At 44.2% G+C, this 20411-nt stretch overlaps 1 protein-coding gene across 3 annotated transcripts in view; it reads right to left on the reverse strand.

Annotated features, from left to right (window-relative positions):
* LOC138981148 (uncharacterized) overlaps positions 1 to 20411 on the reverse strand; it is a 203091-nt gene that overhangs the window by 21349 nt on the left and 161331 nt on the right. For all 3 annotated transcript variants that reach the window (XM_070353986.1, XM_070353984.1, XM_070353985.1), the window contains 2 exons: positions 16388 to 16490; positions 3066 to 3236 (listed from right to left, as the gene is read on the reverse strand). In XM_070353986.1, the coding sequence (XP_070210087.1) occupies positions 3066 to 3236; positions 16388 to 16454 (238 nt within the window). In that variant the 5' untranslated portion in view covers positions 16455 to 16490. The remainder of the gene's footprint in view (positions 1 to 3065; positions 3237 to 16387; positions 16491 to 20411) is intronic.

Here is a 20411-nt window from a genome sequence, read left to right on the forward strand (position 1 = left end):
TTAGATATTTATTTCCAGGCAATTTTCGACACTGGTGAAAATCGAACAACTACGATCTTCCTAATGGAAATAAAAGACAGACAGACAGACAGAGACGGACGGACGGACGGACGGACGGACGGACGGACGGACGGACGGACGGACGGACGGACGGACGGACGGACGGACGGACGGACGGACGGACGGACGGACGGACGGACGGACGCACAGAGAGACAAATACTTTGTACGCATGCTGAAAGATACCTTCCTCGTCGTGCAGATCACAATATATTTGTCCAAGCTTTGACATGGAATAAGAGCATTCCAGGGGACACACTTACTATGCAGACTGAGATTTTTTATTGCGGAATTTATTTTGTGGATTGACACTAATAGCCGTTTCAAAATGTGCATACATGAACAAAACCTTTTGTGTTGAAACTGTAGATGTTGGGGTATTCGTGCAAGAAAAAGATGAATTGCCGCTATCTCGTGTAAAAGCCTTTATCGGATCTCAGGGGATCTACAAAATGGTAACCACAAGAAGGAAAGTTATAAAAATGCCGGAAAAGCAAACATGAGAAAAGTACGGACTGGTGTTGTGGTGGAACAGACAGGGGATACAGAAAAAAAAGAAAGAAAAGCAACATGTAAAAAACCGAGAGGCAGAAACACAATACTTATTTCTCGGATGCCCCTTTCGTGGGAACCTCGCAATGCTGAGCTATCGCAGACCTAGGGCTAGGTAACAGGAAGCAATATCGCCGTGGGATCACGAGTTGTCGGACTTGGTTACGATAATTCTGTTGTCTTTATTGGATGAAAGGCAAATAAACAAATCTTGTTTCAAGGTCCCTTGAATTGTGCTGGGAGGGAAGCTGAAAACGTTGAACACTTTTCCGCGCTAACAGAAACTGTGCATTTCAGTCCTTTTGTTTACTCGCTCTCAATACGATTGTGCAGTGTTCCCTAAGCATGACGACTTTGAACACTTTGAACACTTGACGCTAACAGAATCTGTGGGGTTTTATTTCTTTTGTTTGTTCGCTCACAATAAGATTATGCAGTGTTCCAAAGCATAACGACTTTGAACACTTTACGCTAACAGAATCTGTGGGGTTTTATTTCTTTTGTTTGTTCGCTCACAATAAGATCATGCAGTGTTCCAAAGCAAAAAAACATGGAACATGGAACTTTACACTAACAGAATCTGTGGACTTTATTTCTGTAGTTTGTTTTGTTCTGTAAGCTCAGCACGTTTGTCATGAAGAGATATACATGGAGCGTTTTCCCTGGGGATGACGCGGGAACCCAGAGTTATGTGAACCAATTTTTCACGCCAACACATTGATTTCCAACATTGGCAGCCTTTCCACAACATTTTACCAGGGCATCATCACTATTGCCAAAGAATATTTCCCTCCTAAACGCGTGTTTTGTTGCTTTAAGGCATTACTTTATTTTTTCTTCAGTCTGTCCGCGTTCACTTTGGAAACCACCGCAAGTGCACGCGCACGCACGCACGTACACACACATACACACACACACACACACACACACACACACACACACACACACACACACACATACACACACACACACACTCACACACTCACACACACACAGACACACACACTCACACACACAGACACACACAGACACACACACTCACACACACACACAGACACACAGACACACACACATACACACACATGCGATATCAACTGAAATTAACAAAGCAATTCAAAAGAAACCTCTTGTGGCAAAAATATAACGATAAAAGGTACACGTGATTCCCCCTTTACCCCTACTTTCGTATTGCCCCCCGCCCCATTCCCCCCGCCAAGGAGATCAAAATGGGAGATGATGATATCGGGAATAGCCGAAAGGCAGCGATACCAAACGCGGTTTTGCTTCTTGCTTCCTCGATAACTAAAAGAGCTTGTCAAAAATTAACAAAAGAAGTCAGTGAAATACGCAGCTCTGTTTACATTTCTTCAGAAGAAAAAAATTCATATAAATCTTCATCGCTTTAGGTATTACAATTAACAGTCACTCTAAACTTTTCCACTGGAGAAAACTGGAAATCGAATATGCATTTTATACTGAGGTTACCCCCCTAAGATATGCGGTTATCAAACTAAGATATTGACGTTGGCTACAAAAAAAAGCCTCATGGGAGCATTAGACACCTTTTATCTTCCCACATACATGCATAGTTCCTTGCTATCGAGGGACACATCAAAAGAATATTGAAGTAATTGCGTCTGGACCGTATGTGTGAAATAGGAATAATGATTTTTGCGTTTCCCAGAGCAGGAATATAATGAAAACGTATTTGCAATTAAGCACGTACACTCACTTCCTAAGGATATAGAATAAGTATGAGTTGACCATTTGACTGTTGTGAAAAGACTGCCCCATTCCACAGTACTCCTCTAATGCCCCCCCCCCCCCCAAAAAAAAAAAAAAAAAAATACTGAGAAGAAGAATAAATGGATGGACTGGTTTTGTTTAAACGATTAGATCCGCACAATTCTTAAGTCTAAAATCATAGCACCGCAACACAACGTTTGGGGGTAAAGAGAATGCAGAGCTAGAGTAGTTGACGTAACAGTGACTTATTCTTATCATGATGGTCAGCGATCATCTCGCTGTACTGTGCGCCAAAGCCTTACATGGTAATGTTGCATAGTGGAGCCTACATTTTAAGAACCCCAAATTTGAGACTCCCTCCCTTTTAAGACTCTGTTTTCTCAGACTTTCTTTTCATTACCTCCTTAAACTTACCCCCGTTTTAAGACTCCCTCATTTGTAAGAACTAATTTTCTCAGATTGTTGGAGGTCTGGAAAGGGGCGGTCCGCTGTAGTATAAAACAGGGGAGGGAAGGAGTGGTTTTAATGCGAAGGCGTAAAAAGACACTTTTCATCGTGATGGTGGGGGTGAATCGGGTTTGGGTTTGTGGTGGCAGGGGTGGAGGGGGATGGAGGGAGGGGGGGGGGGGGGGGGGGTGGAGGGGGTTTGGGGGAGGGAGGGGGACGTGACAAAAAAGAACTTAAACAACGATTGATATGAGTACTGACCGTCTTCGGCGATCATCTTGATGCACTGCGTGCCGGGGAAGGCCCCCATGCGACCCTTGCGGGAGGACCAGCAGTCGCCCTCCCAGAACTTCATGGTGCTGTTGAACGTGTCCTCGCACTCAGGGTTGTTGTGGTTGATTGACGTGCACTTGAAGCAACCCAGCCCGCCAACTGAAACAGTCATAATGGTCATTTAAGTTCAAGCCGAACATCCGTCTCCAAGAGACAAAGCCTTGCTAAAGAGAGAGAAATTCAAGTTTTACGCACTCACGGCAAAGCCATTAGGGGCATGTTCCCGGGTTTTAACCCGACTTTAGATGAGATACACAAGTGTATGCTTGTTTAGGTGGTATCAGCCATCTGCACTTATGGCAGAATGACCGAGGTCTTTTACGTGCCACTGTGGTGACACGGGGGTAGGAGATGGATACCGTCTCTGGATCTGCACATAAAGTTGACCTGTGTCCGTCCCGGCCCGGATTCGAGCCAGCGACCTTTCGATCACAAGTCCAGTGCTCTACCACCTGAGCTACCCGGGCCCCCGCCTTGCTAAAGTAGAAGGTCACCGAGATAAACGTAGCGTTGCCAGCGACATCGGATGTATTGCAGGCACGAGAAAAGAGCGCTACATCTGTCGCGCCCGCGATGTTGGCCTGTAACAAAAGTTAAGCTCAATGCTAGCTTCCCCTGGTTTGTATACTTTGTATTGTGACAAGTAACTTGCCCCTTTATGAAGACCACAACCTGTGTTCAATGAAGGCTGTCAGAAGGTCTGTTCAAGATCCTGCGCGAGACGTGTAATGCTAGCTATCCCTGGTTTAAACAGTTTTTAGGTTATATTGTAACTGGCCCTTTATGGAGGCCCGAGGCGGCGGTTATTCAAGCCTCTCAAAGGGCTGACAGCGAGGCCTTTGTTCAAGTCAGACCCTGTACAACATGTAATAACAGCTGCCTAAAGTTAGTTTAGTTTGTACTGTACAGTGTAAATGGCCCTTTTGGGCCTGCAAGAAGGCATTCAGCTACGTTCCTTTAAGGCCGTCAGAAGATCTGACAAGTACGATCTTTCTTTAAGACAGACCCTGTGCTAGACGTGTCAATTGCCTCTGCTTTGTATAGTTTGTATCATAGAGTGTAACTATCCCTTTATGAAGGCCTGACCCGTGTTCCTTCAAGTGTGTACATAAGAGGGTCTGCCAGCCAGGTCTTCGATCAAGACAGACCCTGTGACAGACGTGCACTACCAGCTGCCCTTGCGTTGTCAATCAATCAATCAATCAATGAGTCTTATATCGCGCATATTCCGTGGGTACAGTTCTAGGCGCTCTGCAGTGATGCCGTGTGAGATGAAATTTTATACGGCCAGTAGATTGCAGCCATTACGGCGCATATTTACCTTTCACGGCCTATTATTCCATGTCACACGGGTATAGGTAGACAATTATTAACTGTGCCTAAGCAATTTTGCCAGGAAAGACCCTTTTGTCAATCGTGGGATCTTTAACGTGCACACCCAATGTAGTGTACACGGGGGGAGGTTCAGTTTGTATTGTATAGTGTGGCTGCGTTGTACAGTTTGTATTGTATAGTGTGGCTGGTCCTTCATGAAGGTTCCATCTCGCGTACATCAGAGGGTCCACAAGATAGGTCTTTGTTCAAGACACTCTGTGACAGAGTGCACTGCCGCCTGCCCTGGTGTTGTGCAGTGTGCATTGTATAGTGTGACTGGTCCTTCATAAAGTCCCGCGTGCAGCAGAAGATCTCAAAGACGGGTCTTTGTTCAAGGCACACTCTGCGACAGACGTGCACAGCCCACTGCCCTTACGTTGAAGACACAGTCTGTGACAGAGTGCACTGCGAGCTGCCCCGGTGTTGAAGAGTTTGCATTATGTCGTGTGACTGGTCCTTTATCAAGGTTCAATCCCGCGTGCACAAGGTCCGCAAGACAGTTGTTTGTTCAAGACACACCCTGTCGCACACGTGTAATGTTATCTGCCCTTGTATTGTACAGTTTGTATTGTATAGTGTGACTGGTCCCTCGCGAAGGTTCCATCTCGTGTGCACCAAAAGGTCCCCAAGACCGGTCTTTGTTGAAGAAACACTCCGTGGCAGACGTGTAACGTTATATGCCCCTGATTTTACCGTGTCTCATATCGCACTCAACAACATGGCGTTGTGTGATTGGATCTGCCCGGATGTGCCGGCATGGGAGAGCGTCGCTTTCTCCGTGTGAAACCAATCCGGATGGACCGGAAATTAATCCGCACCATATCCGTCTGGACACAAGAAGGCATCGCACAGACGTTTACATAGGGAGTTCGAAGAGAAATGTTTCTCAGTATGAAAACAAAGTTCAAACCATAGAAGAATCTATTGGGATTTATCTGGGCAGAGCCTCTGACGAAGAAAGCAGGCAATTTTCTCCACAGTGTTGGGCGTGGAAGTAGTGCTGTGGATGTCTGTCACTTGATCCCTGAGCGGAGACAGCGGCAATCGTCAGAGTATACACCAGAAACACTGTTTGCACGAGCAGCATCATGAAGCATGCAAGCAATCAATGTCCGTGAAGGTTCAAGGACGATGGGAAAGGTCGCTTTCGAATTTGAAAATGTATCACTTCACTTGATAATGATTTAAATGGGGAGTGCTTATCGGAATACTCTAGCCTGATTTATTCCAACTGATCTTTGCTTGGCTTGTACAATTAAAAAGTGTTTTTTTCGAGCTTCATCACGAAGCATGCAAGCAGTCATGTCCGTGGAGGTTCAAGGACGATGGGAAAGGTCGCTTTCAAATGTGAAATAGTAACACTAATCATTTGATATTGATTGAAAGGGTGAGAGGCTCTCGGAATACTCTAAGCCTAATTTATTCCAAATGATCTTTGCATGGCTTGTGCAATTGGAACTGTTGGACATTTTCTCCCAGCGCGACTTAAAACGACGGTTGCAGTTTGAAACCTTTGCATGAAAAGGATTTAAAGGGACACGCAGTCTTTTTCAGACTTAACCAGACTGAGCAGAGACTGCTGCAATCGTCAGAGTAGGCCTATACATGTCATGGACGTCAACATGACATCAGTATCCGATCTTGTCCGCACGGGTCCAACCATGGACAACCGGAAACGACGTTTGAAGTGTAACAAGTCGCTTGAAAGTGATTTACGTGTACGTGGTGTACGTGTCTTGCTAGGCCGAGACAGCCACAATGATCAGTGCATGTAAGCCTGTACATGGGCAACTACATGTGGCCTGCATGCCATCTAGTCCACTGATGAGTGCACCAACGACTAGAAACGACGTTTGCAGCATTGATATTTTAACATAACGCTATTAAATTAATGTACACAGATAGTGCTCCTCGCACTAGACTATCCAGAATAGTTCTAATAAAAGCATGTATGGCTTTTCAAGCAATCTTGCGTGGCGAGCTTCAAGGACGCCTAGAGACGTCGTTTGTAGCTTTGATATCAACGAGCCACTAACGTTGAGAATGATTTAAAGCGAAACTGCTTCTCAGACATGGCTTGTCCGATTATTCTATTTGACCTTAATATGGCTTGCATTATTGCAACCCTTATAACAGTATTACTTATTACGTAGCCTTGGGAAGTTTGAGTGCGAAGCTGTGCGAAGCTATGCTGAGAGAACCAATGATTAACAACGGTCATCCAAAAACTTCTTAAACGATCACTAGGTTGACGTACCGTAAATGTAACGTTTTGTTTTGTCAATAATTAAACGTTCCAATAACCTACAATTCTTGTTAAAAAAAAATTCTATTCAACGATCACCTTCTTTGCTTGAACCATTCCAAAGTCAGCAAAATTGTTAGAATTGCTGCGCCTCAATACCAAAATCTAGTGAGATTCTGAAAATGCTTTAAAGGCTGCAATGTCTGGCGTGCACTTGAAACCCTAGAATGACAGGCAGAGTAACAGCAGATTATTCGACAATCCATATGGTTTATTATCAGCCTTGAAATTAGTTTTGAAATGCGAGCAAATAATGCTTCAGAAAAGACAACTAGTCAGTTCTCGTGCTATTACACGAAATCTGTGGCCATTCTTTGCCTCTTGAAATAAAGGCACACAACCCAAGAGCATCACAGTTCGTTTGAGAATAGTTCAACACATGGCGATTTCATTTGAAGTTCGATTTTTACTGAGATTACAATGCTATTTTATCAAAACGAAACACATTCTAAAACAGTATTACTTTGATGAAAGCTGGAGAGAGAGAGAGCGAGAGAGAGAGAGAGAGAGAGAGAGAGAGAGAGAGAGAGAGAGAGAGAGAGAGAGAGAGAGAGAGAGAGAGAGAGAGAGAAGGAGCAAAGAGAGAAGGAAAGAGGGAGAGAATAGAGAGCGAGAGAGGGCTTATGACGTGACACATTTCTTTTGGGGGAAAATTTCAAATCTCAATCTTTCATCTCACCAATCACTGACGCAGAATGAGATTCCTTCTAATCATTCGAACACGAAGATCCTCTTCCTCCGAAGGTCTTGTGATCTCTTACAAGCTCAAGTGAAGCTGGCATAAAAATCCTTTTTACGAAATTGGGTCTTCCAAGTGTTTTTCAAAAGAGAAAACAAGCACCTGAGAAATTAAATTGGTGCGAAAAAAATAAAAGGAGCAAAGGAGAAGGGTGTTTCTTAAAATAGAAAGTGTATTGACCTATTGTTAACCCTTCCTACTCTCGCGCACAACAAACATAAAAAGGGGACAAAGAAGCAAACACAAAATGGAAGAGTATTTTTGTTTGTTTGTTTGCTTAACGCCCAGCCGACCACGAAGGGCCATATCAGGGCGGTGCTGCTTTGACATATAACGTGCGCCACACACAAGACAGAAGTCGCAGCACAGGCTTCATGTCTCACCCAGTCACATTATTCTGACACCGGACCAACCAGTCCTAGCACTAACCCCATAATGCCAGACGCCAGGCGGAGCAGCCACTAGATTGCCAATTTTAAAGTCTTAGGTATGACCCGGCCGGGGTTCGAACCCACGACCTCCCGATCACGGGCCGGACGCCTTACCACTAGGCCAACCGTGCCGGTAAAATGGAAGAGTAGAATCTGTGAAGTTTGGAACGCAGGCCAACACAACACTAAAGTTCTGCGCATAGTGCATAAGGACACAAAAAGCACCAGCAGGATTTTTCTAATTGAATTTCACAGAACGACAAAGGTGTCACTGTCACTTACGCGATACATTTAGTAAAAAGGTCCATTCTTCACACAAAGCAGGAGCCAGGGTGTAAGTTTGAGGTACCTTTCTAAGTGGAAGTACGCCACCTCACCAAAGAAAAGCCTAAACGGATCTTTGGCGGGTTGCAAAACGGTTTGAGCGAGAAGGAGGCATCTTATAGACAGACAGACAGACAGGAAGACAGAAACAGAAAAGCAGGCACCATCCTTTCACACGGGTATATATGAGCTGAACTTTGCACAGACGGGAGTTTGTTTTTGTTGTTGTTTGTGCTGAATAAATTTAGCAGATTGACAAAATGCAGACACAATCCCGCTGGCATCCTATCACATGAGCACAATCATGGGCTGGATTTTGTGCAGAGCAGGATTCTCTTGTTGTTGATTGTGCTGAATTAATTTAGCACATTGAAATAATTCAGAAAAATAAATCCCGTTCCTCACAGAAAGCCGCAGTCAGGCCGAAGTGTTTTGGTATGTGTCCAAGGCAAATAAGACGCTCTTGTTCCCTGTTTAAAGCCCGAAGGAATTCCGTGGTAGTGATAATCATCGAACCTGCCCTTACAACCACCTCTCAATAACGACGCCCTTCACAGTTCGACCACCTTGAAGCATTCCCAATGAGCTCTTTCTCGACATAATTCACCTCTCCATAGTGACCACCTTCCCATTTCGACCACCTTGAAGCATTCCTAGTGAGCTCTTTCTCGACATAATTCACCTCTCCATAGTGACCACCTTCCCATTTCGACCACCTTGAAGCATTCCTAGTGAGCTCTTTCTCGACATAATTCACCTCTCCATAGTGACCACCTTCCCATTTCGACCACATTGTAGCATTCCTAGTGAGCTCTTTCTCGACATAATTCACCTCTCCATAGTGACCACCTTCCCATTTCGACCACCTTGAAGACTTCCTTGTGAGCTCTTTCTCGACATAATTCACCTCTCCATAGTGACCACCTCTCCATAGTGACCACCTGTCTTTTACGATCACTTTTGGTTCATTCGTTGAGTGGTCGTTTTTGACAGGTTCGACGGTAGATCTAAAATAAAATCTGGTTCGCTACTGTTGGGTTTTTATGGGACGGCCCCTAGAGTAACTCAGATGCCCAGTCTTGCTTGTTCTACCCTCTTGCAAGACCGTGAGCTGGCTCTGCAAGGGGCTGAATAGTGCGTATTTTATTTTCCAAGCTGTTGATAGCAGACTGTCGTATTGTAGTTGTTGTACAAGAAAACTTGAATTCAATTGCAATCTTGCGATATATGTACAAATAGTATATATATATTTCAATCCGTACGGATTTTACAAAACAAATAACAAGATAGTTTGTTCTATCACTTCAAGAACGTACACTTTTATGTTAGTACGGGAATCTGTTACTCTCATGTTGTCTTCGCTGTTCGTTTAACATAGGCCTATAATGCAATGCTGAACGTGACGTTTTAAGACAAAGAAACCCTTTTTCTTAAACCAAACTGAGCCCCACTGACATGTTTATTACGAAACATGCAACTTTTACTTAGGGTTCTAGATGTGATATAAGTTAACTTCGAAAGCGGTTATGGCAAACGATTGCGTGGAAATGAAAGAATGGTTAAGAAATAGCCTGTTCACATTGGTGTTTATAGGCTGAGATTGAATTACGGGGATCGGGGTGGGATGATGGTGGTAGGAAGATACCATTTTCTTTACAGATATGGACATCACTACTTCAATTTATTATGACGGTTATTGACGATGACGTAAAAGGCGGGACTGGTCAATAAGCATTCTAATTCTCTTTGAATAGAAAAAAATGGCGCAGTTTCAGTGGGCGCAGATATCGGAATGATGAAAAGCGGAAAAACGGTAGCTCCACTCAAAGTTCACAAGCTTGACAGCACGAAAAAAAAAGTTTGTACTTCGTAAACTCCATTTAAAATCTCCTTCAAAAGCGCATGCGTCAGCAATCAAACTATGCCTTTGGGACTGTAATTTCCGGATCCGGGAAATCCGTACCTGGTCTGAATTCGTCTTGAAATCAGCGGCACAGAATTTGGTGTGGTTCTCTGCAGGGTGCCTGCCTTTGCATCCCTGTCAGGTCGCGAGCGCAAGGGGATGAGGCGTTGTGGGTCTCTGCTTCATTATAAAGTTCTCATCTCTTGCAATTCTATCTCTCCCTTGAGCAATGTATTTGTGTTTGAGGGGGATGGGAGGTGGGGTTGGTACGGTAGCGTTTGTATCTGGGTATATGCGTGCGTGCGTACCGTGTTGCACTGGTATAAACCACAACCTTTCAGCGTCATTTCCTATCCTAATATTTTACAAGTCCACTTACTTCTGCAACATCTTTCAGCACAAATTGCACTGACATAAACCGCACATAACGTGCAAGGTTGAATACTGTACTGGCAATGAAAGCACTGTACTGGCAACAGGAGCACGGTACTTCATTTAATTTAATTTACTGGCAGGCCACACTGCATTAAACATAAACTGCGCATACCGTGCATCGTTCGATTCCTGTACTGTATTGACAAGGAGAGCACTGCAGTGTACTGGCAACAAGAGCGCTGTACATGTACGTTCAAGGTTATATATTGTATTTGCAATGAAAGCACTGTACTGGCAACAGGAACACTGTACTGGCAACAGGAACACTGTACTGGCAACAGGAACACTGTACTGGCAACAGGAACACTGTACTGGCAACAGGAACACTGTACATTTTTGTCATTTCATTTCAATTACTGGCACTAACATAAATCGCGCATATCATTTATCCTTCGATACTGTACAGACAATTAACAAGCGCACAGTACATCACCAACAAGTACACATCTGTACTGGCAACAAGAACACTGGACTGTACACTGTACTGGCAACAAGAACACTGGACTGTAATGGCAACAAGAACACTGGACTGTACTGGCAACAAGAACACTGGACTGTACACTGTACTGGCAACAAGAACACTGCACTGTACACTGTACTGGCAACAGGAACACTGGACTGTACACTAAATAAATCCCTGAGCCTTGAATGTGTGCGCGATATAAATTGCATAAAATTTAAAAATAAATAAAAAATAAAAATCCCTGCGCTTAGAACTGTACCCACGGAATACGCGCGATATAAGCCTCATATTGATTGATTGATACACTGTACTGGCAACAATAACACTGGACTGTACACTGTACTGGTAACAAGAACACTGGACTGTACACTGTACTGGCAACAAGAACACTGGACTGTACACTGTACTGGCAACAAGAACACTGGACTGTACACTGTACTGGCAACAAGAACACTGGACTGTACACTATACTGGCAACAAGAACCCTAGTAGCACTGTACTGGCAACAAGAACACTGGACTGTACACCGTAATGGCAACAAGAACCCTAGTTGTACTGTACTGGCAACAAGAAGCCTAGCTGCACTGTACTGGCAATACGAACCCCGCACTGTACTGGCAACAACGATGATGCACATACTTCGAGGTGGCTGGCTGCGGGATCTTGATTTGAGCCTGACAGCCTCCATTTTGATAATGACCCTAGCAGACTGATTCCCTGCATGGGTAACTATCCCCGCAGATCTAATTTCTACACGACAGCCGCACTGTCATCCTTATCACGATAGGGACGGAAGGAGACGGCGATGATGCGTGGTGGTGGTGGGGGTTAGAAGGAGAAGGAGAGGAGGGAAGGTTAAGGGATAGGCGGGGTGGGGAGTGACCAGGGAGGATGAGGAGGGGGCGGGGTGGGGGAGGTGTAGGATAGAAAGAGGAACTAATGGGATGTAAGTGCTTTCACCCTTGTCCTGATCGGGAGGCAGAGGGACAAAATTAAAGTATAAGGAGGAGGAGTTAAGAGGAGTGGGGGAGAAGAGGGGGAGAGAGGGAGATGGGAGGGAGGGAGAGGAGCAGGGGTAGGAAGAGAGGGTACGGGCAAGAAGGAAAAGGAGGAGTTGGAGGAGGTAAGGAGAAGAACGAGGAGGGAGAAACATAGGAGGAAGGAGTGGGGAACAGGGGTAGGAAGAGGGGGTAGGAACAAGGAGGATAAAGAGAAGTTAGAAGGAGTGGGGGGAAAAAGGCGGAAGGGAAAGGGAAAAGTGAGGGATAGAAAGAGGGTGTAGGAGTGGCACGTGGGGGATAAGAAGAAAGGGTAGGGAAGCGGGTATGAAGAGGAATAGGAAGAGGGTGTAGGAGTGGCACGAATGAGCGAGTATGAAGAGGAATAGGAAGAGGGTGTAGGAGTGGCACGTGGGGGATAAGAAGAAGGGGTAGGGAAGCGGGTATGAGGAGGGATAGGAAGAGGGTGTAGGAGCAAGGCGGATAAAGAGGAGGTAGGAGCAAGGCGGATAAAGGGAAGGTAGGAGCAAGGCGGATAAAGAGGAGGTAGGAGCAAGGCGGATAAAGAGGAGGTAGGAGCAAGGCGGATAAAGAGGAGGTAGGAGCAAGGCGGATAAAGAGGAGGTAGGAGCAAGGCGGATAAAGAGGAGGTAGGAGCAAGGCGGATAAAGAGGAGGTAGGAGGAGTGAGGGAGAAGACGCCGGAGGTAGGGGGGGGGGGGGGGGAACAGAGGGGAAGAAAGAGGGGCAGGCTAAATAAGGAGGAAGTAGCGGGAGTAGGGGAGAGGAAGACAAAGGGATTTTGATAGCAGGAATGGAAGAGGAGCATGGGTACGAAGAGGGGGGGGGGGGGGGAGAGAGCAGGGAGGGCGGAGAGAGAGGGTGAGGAGAAAGGGGAGAGGGAGGGGGAGGGGTAGGAGCACGGAGAATAAGGAGGAAGCAAAACGAGAGGGGGTTGGACGGGGAAGAGAGAACTGAAGAAGCAGGACCTGGGCATGTAAGTCGTGGGGTAAAAGTGCTCCTCCACTCTCACTCTCGTAACAAGCAGGCTCACATGCGGCAAAGAAATCGCGTTGTTTACACCCACTGCCTCGTCATCCTCCTCGGGACGCCTGGCCGCTTCGGGATTGATCGGAATCGGCACGATCGTGGCACAAGCGGTTATTTCCCTTTAACGCTCTGAAAACTCGATCTGAAATGTGGAATAGCTGTTGGAGCATCTTGTTTTTCTCCCCTGCTTCACTTAAAACGCAGCTTGTCTAAAAATGAAATGTAGAGAATACCGTGAGAAATTGCAACTTCAACGTACGCTTTGGACACAGCTGAAGCTATATGAAGATGCCCAATGTGTTTCATTTCCATTGCTCAGTGTATACACGAGCGTACGTAGACAGGCACATAATCTAAGAGAGAGAGAGAGAGAGAGAGAGAGAGAGAGAGAGAGAGAGAGAGAGAGAGAGAGAGAGAGAGATAGATAGATAGATAGATAGAGAGAGAGAGAGATAGAGAGAGAGAGAGAGAGAGAGAGCTAGAGAGAGAGAGAGAAAGAGATAGATAGATAGAGAGAGAGAGAGAGAGATAGAGAGAGAGAGAGAGAGAGAGAGAGAGAGAGAGAGAGAGAGAGAGAGAGAGAGAGAGAGAGAGAGAGAGAGAGAGAGAGAGAGAGAGTAATCGCTGATGTCCTCATACCACACATTGCACTTGCATTGAAATCAATCTAAAATTACCACATATCGAGATTAACAATCGCTTCTTTGGCTTTTTTTCCCCTGCTTTGTTTTCTGTTGTTGTGGAAACGCGAGTCAGGGTGACGAATACCTTCATCGTCCAATCAGCTTGCACATGATGTTACATGAATTTCACCTCTTTGGAAACGGAGACAAAAGGCCGGCTGTTGCAACCAGACGAGGAAGACAACAGAGAAAAAAGACAGAAAGGACCCGCACACAAAAAGTCCAGCTGACGCAACAACTAAATGGAAAAGAAAAGCAAAAATACATTTCTCCATCAGTGGGGCCCCACGAGGCCCATTTTATTGAATTTCCTCGCACGTTCAGGGAGAACCCAGGGTGCTCTCTTTTTAGCAACTCGCACAGGCCTCCGGGGGAATAACTCAGAGGAATTACGTGACAAGGGGCATAAGTCAGACGAACCCCTCCGCAATCAAAGCAGTGTTGTGGAACAAGCCATTCTCTCATCATCGCCGCCTCACTAAGCTTACAGGAAAGGAGAACTTTGGGGAGGATGGATGACGTGTGGGCAGGACATGCTGAAGATTGAGGCGTGGTGCACTTTATTATCGCTGGTCTGGAAAGGTACTACGGCTTGGTTCTAATTCAGTCGTATTGTGATTCGAGGCGTGTTATGTTATATAGAAAATGACACTCCTTTTTTTGCGTTAGTGCAGCACAAAACAAAAGAAAAAACAAACTAGCAAGCAAACATATAACACCAAAGAGATATAAAAACGAACCAGCCAGCTAGGAAACCAGCCACACAAAGAGCAAGAACATGAACGTAAAGATACTTAGAGACACATACAAAAACACGAAGATTCACTCCCATGTCCGTGCTACGACGGATGCTGCTTCAAATTCCATTAAGCGGTAGTTAACCGGTCAAATTGTGAAAATGGCGGAAATGAAATCGGCTACTTGACGTGTCTACGGTTTGACATTTTATTTTTTACTGACTTTCTGGCCGCTATGATTATAAAATTACTTGCTTTGACCTGCTAGCATTAGATAATGGCCGGATTCTGTAAGAGTCTGGATTCATACAGGTCTATAAAGCGACATCGGTTTGAAAAATAGGTAGAACGATAGAGTCTGACATAGCTTGTACAAATCTCTCCTTCAGTGTCTGCATCAGTCCCTTTACCTGTCTAAGTGTTACACTTTAGCTGCATTGTGAATTGGTGCCCGGTCAGGTAGCCCGTTGAACTTGACGACCAACATGCGTTTGCTGACTTTTTCATTTGAATATATTGTCCTTTGTGTTCTCTACCGTTCGTATTATGTAGTTTGGCCTAAATTGATAAATGCAACCATCGATACTACAAGCTGATAGCTTGTCTTTTTTTTAAAACATGTTAATTATATATTGTATCTTTGGATTGTTGAATAATAACACTGTTTAAAAAAGAATGTATGCATCCATCATGTCTAGTCTTTGCCTCTCAGTCTCATCCCACCTTGCCTCTCTCTGTTTTACCTTTTCATTTGTTTTTTGTATATGTTAAAAGGACAGGGTGGAAGATTAGGCCAAGCATTAATCCTTGATCGTTTCGAAGTAGATTTCTGAGTTTTCTCTCTGTCTGTCTGTCTGCCTGTCTGCCATGTTGCCTCACCTACATTGATGGAGAGAAGAAGGCAGACGACAGACAGATGGAAACTCCACTGGCTACTTCATTTGACATCTTCCTCTTTCTCTCTTTCTCTCTCTCTCTCTGTACCTCTTTATCTCTGTCTAAAGCAAGCAACTCGCCACATGCTCCCAGAAGAGCAGGGGTACCTTGACAAGCTTCGCCATGGGTCACCAGTCGACAGAAAAAAATTCAAAGATAAACTAAGGACAGTGCTTCGCGAAGTGTCTGTGCTACGAAACGTGACAAGTTTCTATCTCGGTTGACAGCCTCGTTGTTCGGTTCGCGTGTGATTCGGGACTCTTGTTCTCATCCAGACATTTGGGAGAACGATGTAATTTGTATTACACGAGGAGAACAACCCCGCACAATGCAATATCAAAACTGACGCGGAAAATACCATGTCGGGTAAAAATCTGTACAATGTAAAACGTCTGGTGATTTCGAAATTGTCTCACTCGCCCCAATCCCCCACATCGCAATGAACGTTCACGTTTTAGTGATTAAACTTTCTGAGTTGTGAGTTCTATCTCTGTCTCACTTTCTCGAAGAAAGCAAGGTGACCTCCATTTCGTGTTTTGTTGTCCTGTACTGGTGATTTGCGACGTCAGATAATTTCACCGAAGGTTTATAGAATGCCAAGTTTGCATACGCTCACTCGGCTTATGGCATCTGCGAATGGAGACACGGTTATAGAACGTTTTCAGTTTATTTCTATAAAGCATATAGACTACGTAGAGATGCAATGTCTTTGAGTTTATGTTTGAATATTTATTTTCCATTTTTGTGGAAATGTCGTCACGTTAATGCATTCACATGTTCACCCCCATCATAAGGGGCAATGGCCTGTCTGATTAAACAATCCAATCCAATCCAATCCAATCTCTTTCTCCCCCACCCTCCCACGTTTCCTACCTTCTATGATAGTGATGGAGAGAAGAAGGCTGACGACAGACAGAAGGTAACTCCACTGGCTCCTCATAGCGGGCTGCACACATCCTTCAGATCACAGCAGCTCCTGCAACACACAGGTGATCAAATAGACGTTAAAATGATGAGTAAACGATGCATATGCAAGAACAAGAACAAGAACAAGAATGTACTCCGCCATTTTTAATTAAAATCATCGGTATTTGTCCTGGTGTGGATAACATGCATCCATGCGCAGTGCTTCTTATACTTACTGGGGAACTTTGTGCTAACATTAGTATAAACATTCGTGGAAGTTGCTACAAGTTACCTTCTTCTTCTTCTTCTTCGTTCGTGGGCTGAAACTCCCTCGTACACTCGTCTTTTTGCACGAGTGGAATTTTAGGTGTATGACCGTTTTTACCCCGCCATTTAGGCAGCCATACGCCGCTTTCGGAGGAAGCATGCTGGGTATTTTCGTATTTTTATAACCCACCGAACTCTGACATGGATTACAGGATCTTTTCCGTGCGCACTTGGTCTTGTGTTTGCGTGTACACACGAATGGGGATAAGCCACTAGCAGGTCTGCACATAAGTTGACCTGGGAGATCGGACAAATCTCCACACTTAACCCACCAGGCGGCCGCGGCCGGGATTCGAACCCTCGACCTTCCGATTAAGAGGCCGACGTCTTACCACCCCGCCACAGCGCCCGTCGCTACAAGTTACTGGAGAGAACCATGGCAGCGTCTTCCGTAAACATCATGTTCATATTCAAGGCTAACTTTTGATGTGGAGAGTCAGAGTTTTTTGTTTGATAATTGTGTGACAGGGGAGGCTACTGCTCCTTTCACAAACAGAAATCCACAATCCACCGGTGTTGACTTAAAGGCCAACAACTCGGGTGCAGAGTCTTCCTTTCACAATCGCCCCCGTTTGAATGAACTTCGTCCCGAAGTTCCGAACCGGGGGACCACTGTCCATCCCAAGTTCGCAGAATGGGAACAGCACGAAAATGTTCAGTGGTCATATTATGCCATTACCTGAACATATCATGCCGAGTCCCATCCCTGCTCGCAAGCGCCAGATGTAACCGAGTGCCGTAACACTACGATCACCCCGGGAGGCGAAGTGCAATCAAACAGGATTGAAAATGTTAGGGCTAATTTCTTAGCCCTATAAAAACTGTTATGCAAACCCGAAGGTTTCCATGAACATACAGACAATCGGAAACCACCAGACCCCATCACAAACAGAACTCTACAATCCACTGGTGTTGACTTTTAAAGGCCAACAACTCGGGTGCAGAGTCTGCTGTGAAAGGAGCAGTAGCCTCCCCTGTCACAATTGTTGTAACTGAAGCAAAATCGTAATGAAAAGCGACAATGTTTACTTTGAAATTCGATTTATTCCGTAAACATTATGTTCATGTTTAAGGCTAACTTTTGATGGAGAGAGTCAGAGCTTTTTGTTGAGTATTGTTGTTGTTGTTGTTTATTTTTTTTCTTTTTTCTTTTTTTCTTTCTTTTATATACACATAATCACAACATAGCATACACATAATTTATCAACATAAGGTATGGCTGTCTTACCGCATACACACGCACATACCTAGACAAGACACAGACATAGACAGTAGGGTGAGTTGTTGAAAAGACAGGGGACATGGAAGGGGTGGGGGTGGGGGTGGGGGTGGGGGTGGGGGTGGGGGTGGGGGTGGGGGAAACTGAGGTTGGGGGAGGGGAGGGGGGGGGGGGTAACTGAGGTTGGGGGAGGGGAGGGCGCGGCGGGTAGGTGGGGACGGTGGTCACACTTTAGCCTCCAAGTATACATGGGGTTTAATTATCGGCATAAAAGTACTGTATAACATGTTATGAATAAATGGGTCAGGGGTTATCACATTCAAAAATGTTCATACAAAATCAATCAATACAATTATCCTATGGCATCAATGAAAAAAGTGTCGATATCAACACCAATCTTTTGCAAATTTACCATAATAATTATTTACACTAGCATTATACTTTTCGATCAAAAACCTTTGTTTAACAATTTTCACAAAAACAGTGTTGGGACTGTCTTATTTAATTTGGCTCCAAATATACTTTGTTTGGCAAGGTGAATAAACAAATCAAAAACAGCATCCGTATGAAAGTTGTCTAAATACCCTAAAATGACAAGCTCTTTTGACAAATTCAAATTACTGCAATGTGTGAAATTTAGGCATAACCATTCTGTAAAATCAGACCAACAAAGCTTAACTCTTGTGCACTCCCAAAACAAATGTTCTAATGTTTCCTCTTCCTGTGTACAAAAGCTACATAGTGATGAGTCAGAAATTTTAATCAAAAATAACAGGCGTTGAGTGGGAAAAATTCTATGTAGTATTCTATATTGGAACCACCTCAGGTATGTGTCTTGTGTAGTTCGCCTTATTGTCAAAAATACCTTTCTAACATTTACATCAAAATTCAATAAATTAGACCATTTTTCCATGCACTGTAGATTGCCATCATTTTTCACAAGATGGGTATATGTAGAGGTTACATGCCGAGTCTCAGTGATTATTAAAAATAATGGTCGAAGTTAGCGCTAGCGGATCATGAAAAATGCGAGCTTTAGCGAGCTTTTTCATGACCGCGAACTGAGACCATTATTTTTTATAATCACTGAGACGAGGTGTGTAACCTCTTTATTCCTCCTTTCTTCAGTTATTCAAAGAAAAGAGGAGTTTTTTTGCGAAAGTTTGATCGAATCCTATTCACTCAACCAGTCAACCTGCACAGGCGATCGATTAATGCGCGGTTGTATAGTTCCGTGCAAATCATTCCATTCTGTTAACACTTCTTGTCAGTTTTCCTATGTTGGACTAACATCAAGTACACAGATATGCTGTTATTCTGCTGTGGCGGCAAAGGCAGATATTGTGTGTTCTGTATAATGTTTTGGTATCGCTTAGGATAATGTTCTTTCGTCAAATGGGACTAGCAGACGAACTTTTGCACCCGTGTTCCAACGTTAAAAACTGTATGAAGTTCAGTTTTCTGGGGAAAATAGTGTATGAAACCGCTTTATGTTGTTTAAATTGATGAGATGTGTGCATTTGGTTGCGTGTGATCTGTTTATTAAATGAAATATTGTTGAAAACTGACCGTCGGATTGCAGTCTGTTGTCGAAGAAACTGAGTGAAAAGAAATTTGAAAGGGGAAATACTCTTGTCGCTAGACAAAGTATGAGAGTTACTTGCCTTGGGAATTTGCTTGTGATGAACGTTCATGCACAGCAGACCTAGATTCAGAAAACAACCAAACTCATGGATTTTATATGGAGATTCATGTGTTCAAGCCTGTAGTTGTTAATTTAAATGCGGTATGTTTGTATTGTTTGCTCCAGAGATGTATACTTCGTACATTAGAGCGTTCGGAACTTTTCAGTCGCAAAAGTAGTACCGACGCAGAACAGCTTCTCAACCCATTGCGCTATCGAGGATTCAGGCTGTTGCTGGGTCGTTATTTGTTTGGTTGCTGGGTGTTTATCGAAAAATAACTAGCTCTACAAGTTTACAGAGGTAAAGAAGCAGAGGGGGGAATAAATATGTTTTACTCCACCTTTAGCTATTTGTTTCCATACAACATCATCACCAATATGAAAAACATTGTTTAAAACTGCATCCAACTTTAATCTTTTATGAAAATTCTTAACTGAGCGCATAACGCCCTCGAAAAAAACAAAATTCAGTTGTAAATTTGGATGTTTCAATTTAAAATCGTTATATGACAAAAACCCATCGGCTCTCATCAAGTGACCGACTGTAATAATGCCGTTTTCCATCCAATTCCTGTTAAAAATAACCTTTTTATCTATGCAAATATGTACATTATAATACAGACGCTCTGAAGCAAAATCACTCAAGGAGATGGGGACACATTTGCATGCAAAATGCTTATAATGTTTGAAAACATCTCTCCAGAAAGGATTCTGAACTCTTTGCATCAATATGTTTCCAAACTCACCTCCTCTCTTGTGAA

This window comes from Littorina saxatilis, linkage group LG12, assembly GCF_037325665.1.
Source record: "Littorina saxatilis isolate snail1 linkage group LG12, US_GU_Lsax_2.0, whole genome shotgun sequence".
Taxonomy (NCBI): domain Eukaryota; kingdom Metazoa; phylum Mollusca; class Gastropoda; order Littorinimorpha; family Littorinidae; genus Littorina; species Littorina saxatilis.